Source organism: Eretmochelys imbricata, chromosome 7 (assembly GCF_965152235.1).
Source record: "Eretmochelys imbricata isolate rEreImb1 chromosome 7, rEreImb1.hap1, whole genome shotgun sequence".
NCBI classification, from domain to species: Eukaryota; Metazoa; Chordata; order Testudines; family Cheloniidae; genus Eretmochelys; species Eretmochelys imbricata.
Window position 1 is genome coordinate 85,363,632 of NC_135578.1, and position 16,247 is coordinate 85,379,878.

The 16,247-nt window shown below is 44.4% G+C and overlaps 1 protein-coding gene across 7 annotated transcripts in view; it reads right to left on the reverse strand.

Annotated features, from left to right (window-relative positions):
* MICU1 (mitochondrial calcium uptake 1) overlaps nt 1-16,247 on the reverse strand; it is a 216,743-nt gene that overhangs the window by 7,688 nt on the left and 192,808 nt on the right. For all 7 annotated transcript variants that reach the window (XM_077822075.1, XM_077822074.1, XM_077822070.1 and 4 more), the window contains one exon: nt 743-832. In XM_077822075.1, the coding sequence (XP_077678201.1) occupies nt 743-832 (90 nt within the window). The remainder of the gene's footprint in view (nt 1-742; nt 833-16,247) is intronic.

Consider the following 16,247-nt stretch of genomic DNA (forward strand, 5'->3'; position numbering starts at 1 on the left):
TGCTAAATATTCTTATTACCAACAATAGGCCATAATTGCTAATTATGTTAAACGTATAATGTTTCTGGGAGCAGAAGATAGTCTGCTTTCTCTCTGCAGTAAGCTATTCAGCCAGAAATCTGACCTACAAAACCCTCAAACTCTTAAGTTAGATAGATATATGAAAACTTTCAGAGAGCACTGAATGCCATTAACGAAACCCTCTGGAAAAGTATAAGCTTTTAATACAGACCACAACACAAACAGTGAACTATAACACAGTGTGAAGGGAACAGTGAATATCACCATGAAATGGATAATAATGCTATGGAAGGCCAAAGTCTAGTAGTATTTTCATGGTACTGATAAGCTGGAGAGCAGAAATGAAAACAATAGATAATTAAGCCAGTTGGGGCGAGGGGGTGGTGGTGGGGTGGAAGAAAGCAAGCCTCCAAATCTCATTCATTTTGACTGCCTCTGGTTATTGATCTTACTTTTAGTATCTCTCTACATTATAAATAGCAAAATGGGGAACAATAAGAGAGTGCTTTGATGCTGATAAAGGTTTGTCAGATACAACCAACTCATCCCTTGAAAAGAAAATATTATTGAAATGCAAAAATATAACATATTTGGCTTTTATAGCTTGATTCTTTCAGGGTTTTTTTTTTTTTTGGAAATACAGATAAACTAAACAACACATTGGGAACATGCTGGGACTATGAAAAGGTCAGACCAATTACAGTAGATTAAAGCCACTCACCGTCACAATCAAAAAGAGCAAACACCACATCACACACATGGTCTGAGAGCTCCACTTTTGCCACTGTCCTGGCGACCTGCTGCATGGTAACTGAAATAAAATAAGGATAAGTTATTAATAGAATGCAGTAATCTTAAATCAGTGTTATCTTTCATCTTCCGCAGGAAAAAACTGGTAACCCACTTTTTGTAACTGTGTTGCTCATGTTCATTCCATTCTAGGTGTGTGCATGCCCACGTGCACAGTTGGAGACTTTTGCCTTAGTGGTATCCATAGGGTAGGCTCTGGCACCCCCTTGAGTGCCACGCTCATGCGTCGGTATATTAGGCGCTGCCGACCCTACGCACTCTCAGTTCCTTCTTGCCGGCAAGAGGGACAAGTAATGGAATGGACATGAGCAACACATCCTGAAGACCAACAGTTACAAAAGGTTGGTAACTGTTTTTCCTTCTTTGAGTGCTTGCTCATGTCGATTCCATTCTAGGTGACTCAAAAGCAGTATTCTCGGAGGTGGTCTCGGAGTTCACAGTTTAGCAGCTTGTAGTACTGCCATACCGGGGAGGTGAGATAGCTCAGTGGTTTGAGCACTGGCCTGCTAAATCTAGGGTTGTGAGTTCAATCCTTGAGGGGGCATTTAGGGATCTGGGGCAAATATTGGGGATTTTGGTCCTGCTTTGAGCAGGGGGTTGGACTAGATGACCTCCTGAGGTCCCTTCCAACCCTGATATTCTATGATTCTATGAAGCCAGCATTGTCCTGGGCCTGCTGGGTAAGTGCATAGTGGGCCGTGAATGTATGGACGGCCAGCCAGGTGGCCACCCTACAGATGTCCTGGATAGGCACCTCAGCCAGAAAAGCTGCCAAAGAGGCCTGCACCCTGGTCAAGTGAGCAGTTACAATCACCGGCGATGGCACTTTTCCCTGATCGTGGCAGCAACAAATATAGGTGGTGATTCAAGAAGAAGTTCTTTGAGCAGACACTGGGCGACCTTTCATCCCGTCAGCCACAGTGATGGACATTTGTGTCAACTTGCAGAATGGCTTGGTCCTTTCAATGTAGAAGGCTAACACCCTCTGACATCTAGGGAATGCAGCCTACGCTCCTCCTCCTCCGACTTATGTGGCTTTGGAAAAAAAGACAGGAAAGTAAATGTCCTGGCCCGTATGAAACAGAGACCACCTTGGGCAGGAAAGCTGGGTCGGGCCTCACTGGACCCTGTCTTTGTAAAAGACCCAATAGGGTTGTTCCAAGGTGAGTGCCTTAATCTCAGAGACCCGGCAGGCAGATGTTACTGCAACCAGGAACACAACCTTCCAGGAAAGGAGGAGGAGAGAGCAGGAAGCCAGAGGCTCGAAGGGGGGGTCCTATGAGCCGAGACAGCACCAGATTGAGGTCCCACAGAGGAATGTGTGGGTAGAGGTGTTCAAGGCCCTCGAGGAACCTGGCAGTTATGTCCTGGGCAAAAAACAACCTTCCCTCAAGCGGCAGATGGAAGGCCAAGATAGCTGTCAAGTTGACCTTGCAGATGAAAGGGATAGGCCTTGGAGCTTGACATGCAGAAGGTAGTCCAGGATTAACTGCAGTGAGGCTCGCTCAGTCTTAATGCCTTTGTCCAAGGTCCAGCAGGCAAACCGCTTCCATTTGGCCAGGTAGGTTGCTCTGGTGGAGGGCTTTCTACTGCCCAACAGGACCTCTTGGACATCAGCCAAGCACTGCTGCTCCTGTGCATTTAACTATGCAGTAGCCAAGCTGTGGGATGCAGTGCCGCCAGATTTGGATGCAGGAGACTGCCATGGTTCTGGGATAGTAGGTCCAGCCTGAGCAGTAACTGGAATGGAGTGGCCAAGAGGTTCAGGAGCATGCCGAACCAATGCTGGTGCGGCCAACCTGGCACTATGAATTGCAGGATGTAACCTGAGGATATTACTTCTAGCACCCAATGGTCCGAGGTTAGCTGAGACCAGGCTGACCGGAAGCGGGGGAGATGGTCGAGGAGAGAGAGGGAGGGTGGATCCAGTGAAGTGACTGGGTGTCATCCTTGAGTGCACCCTCAGAATGGACTGCTTCTGGCCTCCTGGGCAGATCAGGCTGAGCAGATGAGCGGGAAGATGAAGGGTGTCGCCACTTAGATCCCTTGTCTCTGTCCTTCCTCATGTAGGAACCCGATTGGGGAGTTCCCCAGGACCTAGACTGCGGGGGCAGAGGAGGTGGAGGATGGAATGGCTTCCTGAACTGCTAAGGAGGGTGAAGGCCCAAGGAGCAGAGGGTGGCCTGGGAATCTTTAAGGCCATGGAGCCTTGAGTCCGTGAGCTCGAAGGACCCCGCCCCCTCAAACGGGAGGTCCTGAATAGTGGCCTGCATTTCCTGGGGCAACCCAGAGGACTGCAATCAGGAGCTGTGCCTCATGACCACCATACAAGCAACTATCCTGGCTGCTGAGTTAGTAGTGTTCCAGGCTATTTGGAGGGCCCTTCTTGCCACCGTTGTGCCCTTGTCCACCACAGCAGCAAACTCCTGGGCTCGATCCTGTGAGAGGGCTCTTTGAATCTGTCAAAGGAGTCCCACAGGTTAAAATTGTACCTGCCTAACACACCCTGAATTGTAGGCTGGCTATTGAATAAATCTTTCTGCCAAATAAATCGAGTCTCTTGGCATCTGTTCTTTGGTGTGCCACTAACGTCACCTTGTCTGTCCCTTTCATTCACAGAGGACATGACCAGTGAAGCCGCTGGAGGGTGTGTGTAGGGATGTAATACTTCTTTTCCGCCTTCTTAGAAGTCAGCAGAATGAAAGAGGGCATTTGTCACAATGACTTGACAATTTTAAGGACCCTGGGGGGACGGGCAGTGCGACCCAGGCCGGGGAGGAGGAGGATATAACGTTAAAGAGGTCATCGGACTCCTCCGCAACCTCCTCAATTAGTAGGTTCAAATTAGCAGCAACCCTTTTAAGGGGGGCCCGGTGCTCCTTGAAGTCGTTGGGGGGACTGCCCGTTTTGGAGGGACCTGCCACCGCTTCGTCCGGGGAAGACGACGATGACTGCACCACCTGTGGAGGAGCAGGTTCCCCCTCCCAATACGGGGACAGCTCCTTAGGTGCTGGGGTTTGGTGCGTTCTCCCTGCATTGGATTCGGTGTTACGTTTGGACTCCAGTGCCGGTGGTGCTGGGGCCGTTTGTCCGAGGCAGCCAGGGAGGACTGGTGGGAACACAGGACCGGCATTACTGGCACGCTCATGGGTTCCAGTACGGCCATTGAGCAGACTGCTGCCACGTTGTCACTGCAGGTGCCGCACCAGTATCATGAGTCGGCAGCGAATTACCTCTCCTTGGCGACGGGCTGAACTCCTGGTCCGACTTGGACCATAGAATCATAGAATTGTAAGGGACCTCGAGAGTTCATCTAGTCCAGTCCCCTGCACGCATGGCAGGACTAATTACCGAGACCATTCCTGACAGGTGTTTGTCTAACCTGCTCTAAAAAATCTCCAACTATGGAGATTCCACAACCTCCCTAGGCAATTTATTTCAGTGCTTAGCCACCCTGACAGTTAGGAAGTTTTTCCTGATGTCCAACCTAAACCTCCCTTGCTGCAATTTAAGCCCACTGCTTCTTGTCCTATCCTCAGAGGTTAAGAAAAACATTTTTTCTTCCTCCTTCTTTTAACCAGCTTTTACATACTTGAAAGCGGTTATCATGTCCCCTCTCCGTCTTCTCTGTTCCAGACTAAACAAATGCAATTTTTTCAATCTTCCCTCATAGGTCATGTTTTCTAGACCTTTAATAATTTTTGTTGCTCTTCTCTGGACTCTCTCCAGTTTGTCCACATCCTTCCAGAAATGTGACGCCCAGAACTGGACACAATACTCCAGATGAGGCCTAATCAGTGCAGAGTAGAGCGGAAGAATTAAGTCTCATGTCTTGTTTACAACACTCCTGCTAATACATCCCAGAATGATGTTCGCTTTTTTTGCAACCGTGTTACATGTTGACTCATATTAAGCTTGTGTTCCACGATGACCTCCAGATCCCTTTCCACAGTACTGCTTCCTAGTCAGTCATTTCCCATTTTGTATGTGTGCAACTGATTGTTCCTTCCTAAGTGGAGTACTTTGCATTTGTCCTTATTGAATTTCATCCTATTTACTTCAGATCATTTCTCCAGTCTATCCAAATCATTTTGAATTTTAATCCTATCCTCCAAAGCACTTGCAACCCCTCCCAGCTTGGTATCATCCACAAACTTTATAAGCATACTCTGTATGCCAGTATACCATTGCCCTTCCGACGACCAGGGCAAAGCCATCGAGGCCTGAGTCTGTCGACTGACTCTGGTTGGCGACTGGCAAGGCGAAGGCGCGGAACGGTGCCTGCGCAGTGAACAGTACCGCGGAGAATGGGACCAATGCCGTGACAAGGAGCGGCCCCACCCGGGCAGGGACTAATGTCTGGGAGACTGTCTGGAGAAGGTGACCTGGGCCGTGTTGATCTTTGATGGGAAGCTTGCTGGTACCGGTGCCTCGACTCTGGTGTCCCACGTCTTGTAGAGGTAGAGCGTGTTGAGGACCTGGGCCTTCTGGTCGGAGACCTAGGATACAGTGCCTGGGTCCAAGGCTGCAGAGATGGAGATCTGCGCCTGAGGTCCAGTGACTGAGGGTGCTCCACTGCCCGATGAGGCGTCCCATGATCGGCTTGCCCTTAGATGTCAAGGTCTTAGTTGAGCCTTCTGCGGCATCTGCGGTGCCAGATGGCCTACTTGTTCTTTAGCTGCCAGGGCTGCTTCGGGCAATGAGAGCCCTGGGAGACGCCGGGGTCCCCTGCCGCTCCCCAGAGTCAGAGGTGGATCCTGGCTGGGCTGGGGAGTCCAACCTCCACGGTAGCCCCGTGAAGCCCCAGGGCAGGCACATGGCCTTTGCCCAAAGCCCCTTTCCCTTCTGGTGCTGGGGGAGCTCTTCTTTTTCCACTTTTTAGGCACCGGCAAGGGGGAATAGTGCTGGGAGGAGCCTGGTGCCAGCACTGCACTCCGCACTGAAATCGAATTGCTTGGTGTGGGGTCCGAGTGGGAAGGCTCCAATGCAGGACGAAGCGCAGCCTCCATGAGGAGGGCCCTCAGGTGGATATCCTGCTCCTTTTGTGTTCTACGTCGAAAGTTTTTACAGATTCGACACTTGTCCTTTCTATGGGACTCCCCCAAACACTTCAAACAGCTGTCATGGGGGTCACCACTAGGCATCGGCCTGCTGCATAATGAGCATGGTTTGAAGCTGGGAGAGCGGGGCATGCCCTGCTCTGAGGCGAAGTCCCAACCGGGACTCTAACTATCAAACTAACCTAACGCTTAACTTAATGGCTAAGTACCTACAAACTATATACAAAGATGATAAACAGGTTGTAAAGAACTGCTAATGCTCTTGTGATTTGCAAGACAAGGTGCTCCAACCAACTGTCATGGGTAAGAAGGAAGTGAGAGGGTGTAGGGTAGGCAGGACCTAACATACCAACACATGAACATGGCATTCAAAGGGGTGCTGCAGCTGACCCTACAGATACCGCGAAGGCAAAAGTCTCCAACAACTGTACACATGGGCGCACACACCCCTAAAATGGAATTGACATGAGCAAGCACTCGAAGAAGAATAGTGTTTTACAAAAAGCTACCGTCCAAAGTATTTTTCTCAGGAAGTTTTAAATTAAATTTCTTCCCCACTCTGTTGAACTCCCTCCTTGAAATCAGTCTCCTCAAAAGACCTGTGTTCCTACATTATACACGCACAATGTTGTTGTTGTTGTAGGGATGCTGATGAACCTTGAAATGTTGCTATTATTTTTATTGAAGTAAAAGCATTAAGCACCAATTCTGGAAACAAAACAAAAGAAAACCACCCACCAGCCAAAACTACTGTTTCTTCTTGTTTGCAAAGTCTATATAACTTGAATTGTGGGTCTTTTAACTTTTTGCTCCTTGAAATGAGAGAAAAGCATCAGAATGAGAGTAAACCCTCCACATATAATTTCCCACCTCCCCTGCTCACAGACTCTCTATTCCTTGCATGGTTAGTAAGAAGGCTTTTTTCCTCCCTTGTTGAAAAAACACATGACTTGTCATCTTTGCAACTCTGGGTTCCTGCAGGCTGAATATTGTTTTCCTGCTAAGCAGTCCAGAGCCAGTATAAACTCAAAAAGGCAAGTTCCAGCATCTGTGCAAATAATACATCTTGAATCATCACTGTCATAAATATAAAGGGAAGGGTAAACACCTTTAAAATCCCTCCTGGCCAGAGGAAAAACCCTTTCACCTGTAAAGGGTTAAGAAGCTAGGATAACCTTGCTGGCACCTGACCAAAATGACCAATGAGGAGATAAGATACTTTCAAAGCTGGAGCGGGGGAGGGAGAAACAAAGGCTCTCTCTGGCTGTGTGATGCTTTTGCTGGGGACAGAACAGGAATGGAGTCTTAGAATTTAGTAAATAATCTAGCTAGAAATGCGTTAGATTATGATTTCTTTAAATGGCTGATAAAATAAGCTGTGCTTAATGGAATGTATATTCCTGCTTTTGTGTCTTTTTGTAACTTAAGGTTTTGCCTAGAGGGATTCTCTATGTTTTGAATCTGATTACCCTGTAAGGTATTTACCATCCTGATTTTACAGAGGTGATTCTTTTACTTTTTTTCTTCAATTAAAATTCTTCTTCTAAGAACCTGATTGCTTTTTCATTGTTCTTAAGATCCAAGGGTTTGGGTCTGTGTTCACCTATGCAAATTGATGAGGATTTTTATTAAGCCTTCCCCAGGAAAGGGAGTGTAGGGTTTGGGGAGGACTTTGGGGGGAAAGACGTTTCCAAGCGGGCTCTTTCCCTGTTATATATTTGTTAGATGCTTGGTGGTGGCAGCAATAAAGTCCAAGGGCAAAAGGTAAAATAGTTTGTACCTTGGGGAAGTTTTAACCTAAGCTGGTAAAAATAAGCTTAGGGGGTTTTCATGCAGGTCCCCACATCCGTATCCTAGAGTTCAGAGTGGGGAAGGAACCTTGACAATCACTGACCAGGCTTTGTGGAGAGGTTTGTGATATTAAACTTGCAATACGCAGTAACAGAGTTCATGGCAAGGTTAGCGGCATCTCAGTCTAGAGAATGAGTTCAGGCCACAAGGGAAAAGGCATCTGGTAGTTTCATCAGAGTCCCTAGTGGCCAGCGACCCACGTCACAACACTCACACACAATTCAGCATGGTTGCTATAGTAGTTCCGGCTGTACAGAAATCAATGGCTTAGCATTATATATAACCATTATCCATTCACATTGGGAGCATTCAGCTACCTCCCTCTATTTTTTCTTTTGGGGCTGATAATTGGATTATAGAGGACAAGGTGGGGAGGGTTAACTGGTAGTCTCTGTACTAACATATGTTGATATTTATTATGATTTGTTTTCCAATTCTAACTTTAAAAAGTAATGATAGAAAAGAAGTGCATAAGTGGGGTAGGAGTGATACAGGTTAGGAATGAAGAGCACTGACATAGTTTTCATCTCTCTGTATTTTAAAAGGGTGGGTTTCATTATAATGATAGTATATAATTTTAATTTGTCCTTATTATGTCGTACAGAACCTCACGTACCTGTGGCAAAAGGGTGCTTTATAAATTCATTTATTATTGTTAAAAAGCTTCAGGGAAGTTAAGTTCCTGCAAACAAATATACTATGCCACAATTTATTCTTAATATTTGTGTTCAGATAATGCCTTTATCCAGGCTACAAGTCTCGTTTTCATACAATCAATTTAAATAAAAAAAAATTACACCTCTTTACAATAGAGCACTTGCGACCCTACACTTTCCAATAATTCAACAGCTGTGCTGTGAAATCTGTTGTCATCTGGGAGAATTTTTGATCCTACACTCTGGGATTTTGCAATCTTCAACAGAACTGAGAACCCGGAAGGCTTTGCACTAGAAGAGGAACCATTGCACATTGCAAACATGTGGTCCAGGTTTTGCAAACAAATAGTGACATTTCCCCTCAAAAAACATTCCCTCCCTCTTCAAAACACAAAACAACTAAAACTTCGCTCCCCTCTCCCCCCATTCCAAATGTATCAAAAATAATTGTTTAAGAATTCTAGTCTGGGTGTCTACATGTTACTACCAAAAAAGATAAGACAATGTTCCTAAATGCAGCGTAAAATAAATCAGCTTCCTAAGTGCTTGAGGTCCACGAATAGGGATGTAAGAGCTGACTGTTAATGTAAGTCATCTGCTTCATATAAAACAATATGTGAGTTTGGTGAAGGGTAGAAGTGGTGAAATCAACAAGTAATTTCTAGTTTAAGTGCTTCATTGATACCAATTGCATCAGATACAGCCTGACATTCTATTACAATCAATTTGATATAGTAGCAGAGGAACCTGAGAAGAGAGGAGTGTGCCTATCGGTGAAGTAACAAAATACAAGCTTAAGGAGAGTACCAATCATGGGCTATGTTCTCAGATGAGCACATGTAACCCATACCTGCTGAGTGTGGTGCTCTGTCCCCCTGTAGTGGTACCTAGACCACCTAGAGATTGATGAGTCTGTTACAGCCTTGGCTCAGAGCCATGTGGCTTTTAGCTCATGCAGTAGAGGCTCATACACTAAGCCTCAGAAGTCCCAGGTTCTATCATGCCTGCCAACGACCAGAGTCTGTCAGTGTTACACAAGCACACTTCATGTGCTCAACCCCGATGTGCAAACACCCCAACTGGTGTGCACTCAGGTATGTACAACTGACTATTTGTGAGCCTACATTGGCACATATGCATCTGAAAACCTGTCCCTATAATTCTAGAAATGGGCATGGTGCAGACATGTCTCCTGGACGTTGAGAAAGGGAAGAGAAATCAAAAATTCAGTTCCTTAGCATGAGGCATTACCAATGACTGATACAAGGCAGCTTCCATTAAAAACAAATTCACTCAGTTTTTCAAGACACTCAGTCTAAGGTAGGGTGACCACAAAGCAAATGTGAAAAATCGGGACATGGGGTGGGGGGTAATAGGAGCCTACATAAGAAAGACCCCAAAATTGTGACTGTCACTATAAAATCAGGATATCTAGTCACCCTTGTCTAAGGCAATCCATTTCTTTTTTTTACACTGACATAGAATTCTAATACTTGGCACCAGTTGAGTGAATTCCACAAGCACATGAGTCCTTATTAGGAAAAAAGTAAACAGTCAATGAGCTTCTCCATTTTGTTGTAACTTACTGACAACCACCATGAAATCACACCAAAACAGAAGCTATCCCTGAAAAGTAGATGAGAGCAGCAAACTGCATTTACAGTAATGACTGTGAATTTATTAGTTTGCCTCCCACAGTGTGGATTTCCTTTATACAGCTTTCTTCAATGGAGCCAAGAAACCTCACATTAAATTGCACGGCACAGAATGTGTATGCGGCGGGAGGGGGGAGAGGAGAAGGAGAAGATGCTAGCAAAATGATTTTTAAATGCCTTTTTTTAATGTAGTAGACTCAATGAAAAACCATCCACATTTGTATGGTTTGTTAGCTGTTTGTTAGCTGTAAGTCAAGAGTTTAAAAAGGGCTAATTTTTAAAAGAGAACCCAAAGAATTTAAGGGAAAACAGGGAAAATGTGCAATTCTAAAGAGATGAATCTGACTGAGAATCTTGTAGACCCCACTTGAGAGAAAAGCAAAATGGCAGAAAGACAAAACCATCAAGTGTCAACACAAATTAATTCCTCTGCCTCCCATCCCATGCCTAATTTCCTCTTCTTTATTCCCAATAATTAGGTGTCTTTTAGAAATAAGAAATATAACTATCAGAAATATTAATTACAGGAAGTAAAAAGAAAAAAGCACTGAGACATCCCTCAAATACTCAATTATAAAAGCAGTTTCTAGTAAAAGTCAAAGGTGGGGTTTTTTTTTTTGTTTGTTTTTAAATGAGTGTTATGATATATGCTAAAGGGATGATTCTGTATAATGGCTGCTAGGTTCTTTTTACACAGATTCTCTTTTATTCCCAAATTCCCTTCTCTTTGTTTCTGCATCTGTATCTCTCATTATACACTGCATCTCTCATTCCACTTATACCTCTAGATGCCTGCTATGCCAGGCAGGCAGAAATACTGCATCACTGCAGGTTTCACTACAGTGAAAGCCCTGCAGGGCAGGCCGTTATCTGTTGTCTTTGATTCTAGTTCAGTGATGCAAAGTTGATGAACGCTTTCCCTGGGATTAACGATATGGAGAATAGCTCCCTTCCTTGGCACTGAGAACAGCCAACCTGTCATTTAACATGATGGAAGTTCCTGATCCGACTACCAGTACTAAAGATCAAAAAGCTGCCCCTGAAAATAAGTATGCTGCCTACAGGCCCACCACAGTGGAGTCCACAGCTTTATAACATTTCTGGTTTCTAGATAAGGCTAAGATGAACCTTACAGAACACTTTATTTCAGTGGTGATGAAACAATGGCACAGCAGGCATCCTGTTTGTGGCGCACCCACAATTTGTGTCTTGCAACCACTTTGCCTATCTCTCAAGGCATATATTCCTCCTCCCGCCCCGCAGTTTGTTATATTTTAGGAGAAAACTAAGAAATTAGATAATGTGCATGAACACTCTAGAGATAGTCACGCCTTTTTTAAAGCTATAATTATACCTTTCAAGCCCACCAAAGCCCCCTAATACCTTAGCACTAATTCTCTTCTGTGACTGTGCTTTGTATATCAGAAGTAGCCTGCATACCATGTGATGTGGCTGCTGTCTGCATAAGTGCTCTTTAATTCAGTTCAAACTGAAAGGAAGGATAAATAAAAATAAATCTGTGAGGAGGGTTTTTGATTTCAAAAGGACTGACTTTCAAAAATTAAGGAAATTAGTTAGGGAAGTGGATTGGACTGAAGAACTTATGGATCTGGGATTACTTTAAGTCAAAGTAGGAGGCCTGGGATTACTTTAAGTCAAAACTGCAGAAGCTATCGGAAGCTTGCATCCCAAGAAAGGGGAAAAAATTCATAGGCAGGAGTTGTAGACCAAGCTGGATGAGCAAGCATCTCAGAGAGGTGATTAAGAAAAAGCAGAAAGCATACAGGGAGTGGAAGATGGGAGGGATCAGCAAGGAAAGCAACCTTATTGAGGTCAGAACATGTAGGGATAAAGTGAGACAGGCTAAAAGTCAAGTAGAGTTGGACCTTGCAAAGGGAATTAAAACCAATAGTAAAAGGTTCTGTAGCCATATAAATAAGAAGAAAACAAAGAAAGAAGAAGTGGGACCGCTAAACACTGAGGATGGAGTGAAGGTTAAGGATAATCTAGGCATGGCCCAATATCTAAACAAATACTTTGCCTCAGTCTTTAATAAGGCTAATGAGGATCTTAGGGATAATGGTAGCATGACAAATGGGAATGAGGATATGGAGGTAGATATTACCACATCTGAGGTAGAAGTGAAACTCGAACAGCTTAATTGGACTAAATCGGGGGCCCCAGATAATCTTCATCCAAGAATATTAAAGCAATTGGCACATGAAATTGCAAGCCCATTAGCAAGAGTTTTTAATGAACCTGTAAACTCAGGGGTTGTACCATATTATTGGAGAATTGCTAACATAGTTCCTATTTTTAAGAAAGGGAAAAAGTGATCCCGGTAACTACAGGCCTGTTAGATTGACATCTGTAGTATGTAAGGTCTTGGAAAAAATTTAGAAGGAGAAAGTAGTTAAGGACATTGAGGTCAATGGTAAATGGGACAAAATACAACATGGTTTTACAAAAGGTAGATCGTGCCAAACCAACCTGATCTCCTTCTTTGAGAAAGTAACAGATTTTTTAGACAAAGGAAACGCAGTGGATCTAATTTACCTAGATTTCAGTAAGGCATTGGATACGGTGCCACATGGGGATTAGTTAAATTGGAAAAGATGGGGATCAATATGAAAATTGAAAGGTGGATAAGGAATAGTTAACAGGGAGACTACAGCGGGTCATACTGAAAGGTGAACTGTCAGGCTGGAGGGAGGTTACCAGTGGAGTTCCTCAGGGATCGGTTTTGGGACCAATCTTTTTATTACTGACCTTGGCACAAAAAGTGGAAGTGTGCTAAAAAAGTATGCGGATGATACAAAGCTGGGAGGTATTGCCAATTTAGAGAGAAACCGGGATATCAGACAGGAAGATCTGGATGACCTTGTAAACTGGAGTAATAGTAATAGGATGACAGGTTTCAGAGTAACAGCCGTGTTAGTCTGTATTCGCAAAAAGAAAAGGAGTACTTGTGGCACCTTAGAGACTAACCAATTTATTTGAGCATGAGCTTTCGTGAGCTACAGTAATAGTGAGAAGTGTAAGGTCATGCATTTAGGGATTAACAACAAGAATTTTAGTTATAAGCTGGGGACGCATCAATTAGAAGTAACGGAGGAGGAGGAGGACCTTGGAGTACTGGTTGATCACAGGATGACTATGAGCTGCCAATGTGATCTGGCCATGAAAAAAGCTAATGCGATCTTGGGATGCATCAGACGAGGTAAAGAGGTGTTAGTACCATTATACAAGGCACTGGTGAGACCTCACCTGGAATACTATGTTCAGTTCTGGTCTCTCATGTTTAAGAAGGATGAATTCAAACTGGAACAAGTACAGAGAAGGGCTACTAGGATGATCTGAGGAATGGAAAACCTGTCTTATGAAAGGAGACTCAAGGAGCTTGGCTTGTTTAGCCTAACCAAAAGAAGGCTGAAGGGAGATATGATTGCTCACTATAAATATATCAGAGGGATAAATACCGGAGCGGGAGAGGAATTATTTAAGCTCAGTACCAATGTGGACACAAGAACAAATGGATATAAACTGATCATCGGGAAGTTTAGACTTGAAATTAGACGAAGGTTTCTAACCATCAGAGGAGTGAAGTTTTGGAATAGCTTTCCAGTGGGGGCAAAAGACCTATCTGGCTTTAAGATTAAACTCGGTAAGTTTATGGAGGAGATGGTATGATGGGATAACATGGTTTTGGCAATTAATTGATCTTTAACTATTCATGGTAAATAGGCCTAATGGCCTGTGATGGGATGTTAGATGGGGTGGGATCTGAGTTACTACAGAGAATTCTCTCCTGGGTATCTGGCTGGTGAATCTTGCCCACATGCTCAGGGTTCAGCTGATCGCCATATTTGGGGTCGGGAAGGAATTTTCCTCCAGGGCAGATTGGAAGAGGCCCTGGAGGTTTTTCGCCTTCCTCTGTAGCATGGGGCACGGGTCACTTGCTGGAGGATTCTCTGCTCCTTGAAGTCTTTAAACCATGATTTGAGGACTTCAATTGCTCAGACGTAGGTGAGAGGTTTATCATAGGAGTGGGTGGGTGAGATTCTGTGGCCTGCATTGTGCAGGTCAGACTAGATGATCATAATGGTCCCTTCTGACCTTAATATCTATGAATCTATAATGGGTGCATCTGATGAAGGCAGTCTGTAGTCCTACAAGAAGTACTCTATAACCATCTTTATGATTTAATCCATTCACACTTGCATCTAACATCCATGAATCATAATTAAATGACAACAGCTGAGTTCATTTCCACCTCTTCCCCCCACACTTTGAGGGATAATCACTGACAGTTAATCCCAAGGTCCCTGCAAATATTACAAGTGTTCAGTGCTGCGGGGATAAGCAGGTTTCACTTTCCTATCTAGTTCAACACGGACAAGTTCAACGCATGTTAGCTCAAAAGATCAACAAGACCAGATAAAATCTGAATACCCCATATATTCTGACAGTCCTTCAAAATGCCTCTGCAGAGCCTGAAATAACTTTGTCGATTATTGTTCTGCAGCCTAATGAATCCTGGACCAAGCTGACACAAAACAGATGTCCGAGCATGCCCCTGTATAATGTTGTTGATGATCCTCTATTCATAGTTAACAACCTGGCACACATTTGCTCCCTTCCTCTCTGGATGGCTTCTGCAGAGTCTGGGCCAAGTAATTCAGGTCACTGGCAAGCTGCTTAATTAATCCTAGACCAAGCAACTACAGCCCATATAGAAAGCTGTGCCTCAAAGATGCCACTTATTTTCTGTGTGCAGAACACCTCTGTCTATACTACGCCAACACGTGGACTACAGGGGTGTATATTGCAGAGTGCACCCCTATAGTCTCCACTTTGGCATAGTGCAGACAAGCACTAACATTTTGTGAAGTCCATCAAAGGTGCTGTATTTATGAAGACAGATAAAATAACCAGTAGAGAAAATATTTAAATTTAAATATATAAATCCCCTGACCCACTTTGCAATACACTCTATTACATATATGCTCACATCAGCCAGGTCAGCAGGTAATGGGAAGGTTGGAACTGTGCTTTAATAATGCTTAATTATTGCAAGTGGAGTGTGCAAAAATTTACAGGCAGCACCATGCAAAGATGGTAAATCCTGCTTTCTGCACAGGCTGTATCTTAATTTTGAGGTGTATCTTAACAGAGCCAGTCACCTTATAAAGACAGGACCATTTCAGGCACTCTTCTGCATAGGCTATTTAGAAAAAGGGGGGAAAAAAGGCAGCAACGGAATGAAATTTTGAAGTGGAGATGAGAGAAAGTGGCCCCTAGAGTATTTCTATGTAATTGCTTTTTATGCAAAATCCTTTTCCAGGCAGCTATGCCAATGGTGACAGATTCGAATCACCTGTCTTACTGCTGGAGAAGTGGTCAAAAAACTGAAAAATTGTGGTCATCGTACAGCTGTAGCTGTTCAGTATTATGATTTTGGACTGCTGAGAACAGAGATCAAATTAATCCCTTTTATTTGCCAAGCAATCTTCAAGGTCAAAGGGGAAATTTTGAAGGCAACACTTAGCTAAAAGTCTATTGCTGTTTTTATTTGGTTGTAAGTACAAACCTTGAATACATTGTGACAGGGTTGGGCCAGATGGCTACAGGAGAGGGATAGAAGGCAGATATATTAGCCCCAGGTTAAGTAGGTCCCTTTTCCCTGGGTAAGATAACAGGGAAGGTTCCAGAACAATCAGGAACCTTCTGGAAACAATTAAGACAGACAGGTTGATTACAACACCTGCAGCCAATCAAGAAGCTCCTAGAATCAATTAAGGCAGGCTAATCAGGGCATCTGGGTTTAAAAGGGAGCTCAGTTCTGTTTGTGGTGCATATGCGAGAAGCTGGGAGCAAGAGGTGCAAGAAGCTGAGAGTGAGAAGGTGTACTACTGAAAGACTGAGAAGTACAAGCATGATCAGACATCAGGATAAAGATCCTATGGTGAGGATAAAGAAGGTGTTGGGAGGAGGCCATGGGGAAGTAGCCCAGGGAGTTGTAGCTGTTGCACAGCTGTTCCAGGAGGCACTCTCAACAGTTGCATTCCACAGGGCCCTGGGCTAGAACCCGGAGTAGAGGGCGGGCCGGTTTCCCCCAAACCTCCAAACTCCTGGTCAGACACAGGAGAAGCTGATCTGGACTGTGGGTTCATGAGAACGGCCAAACTGAGGGC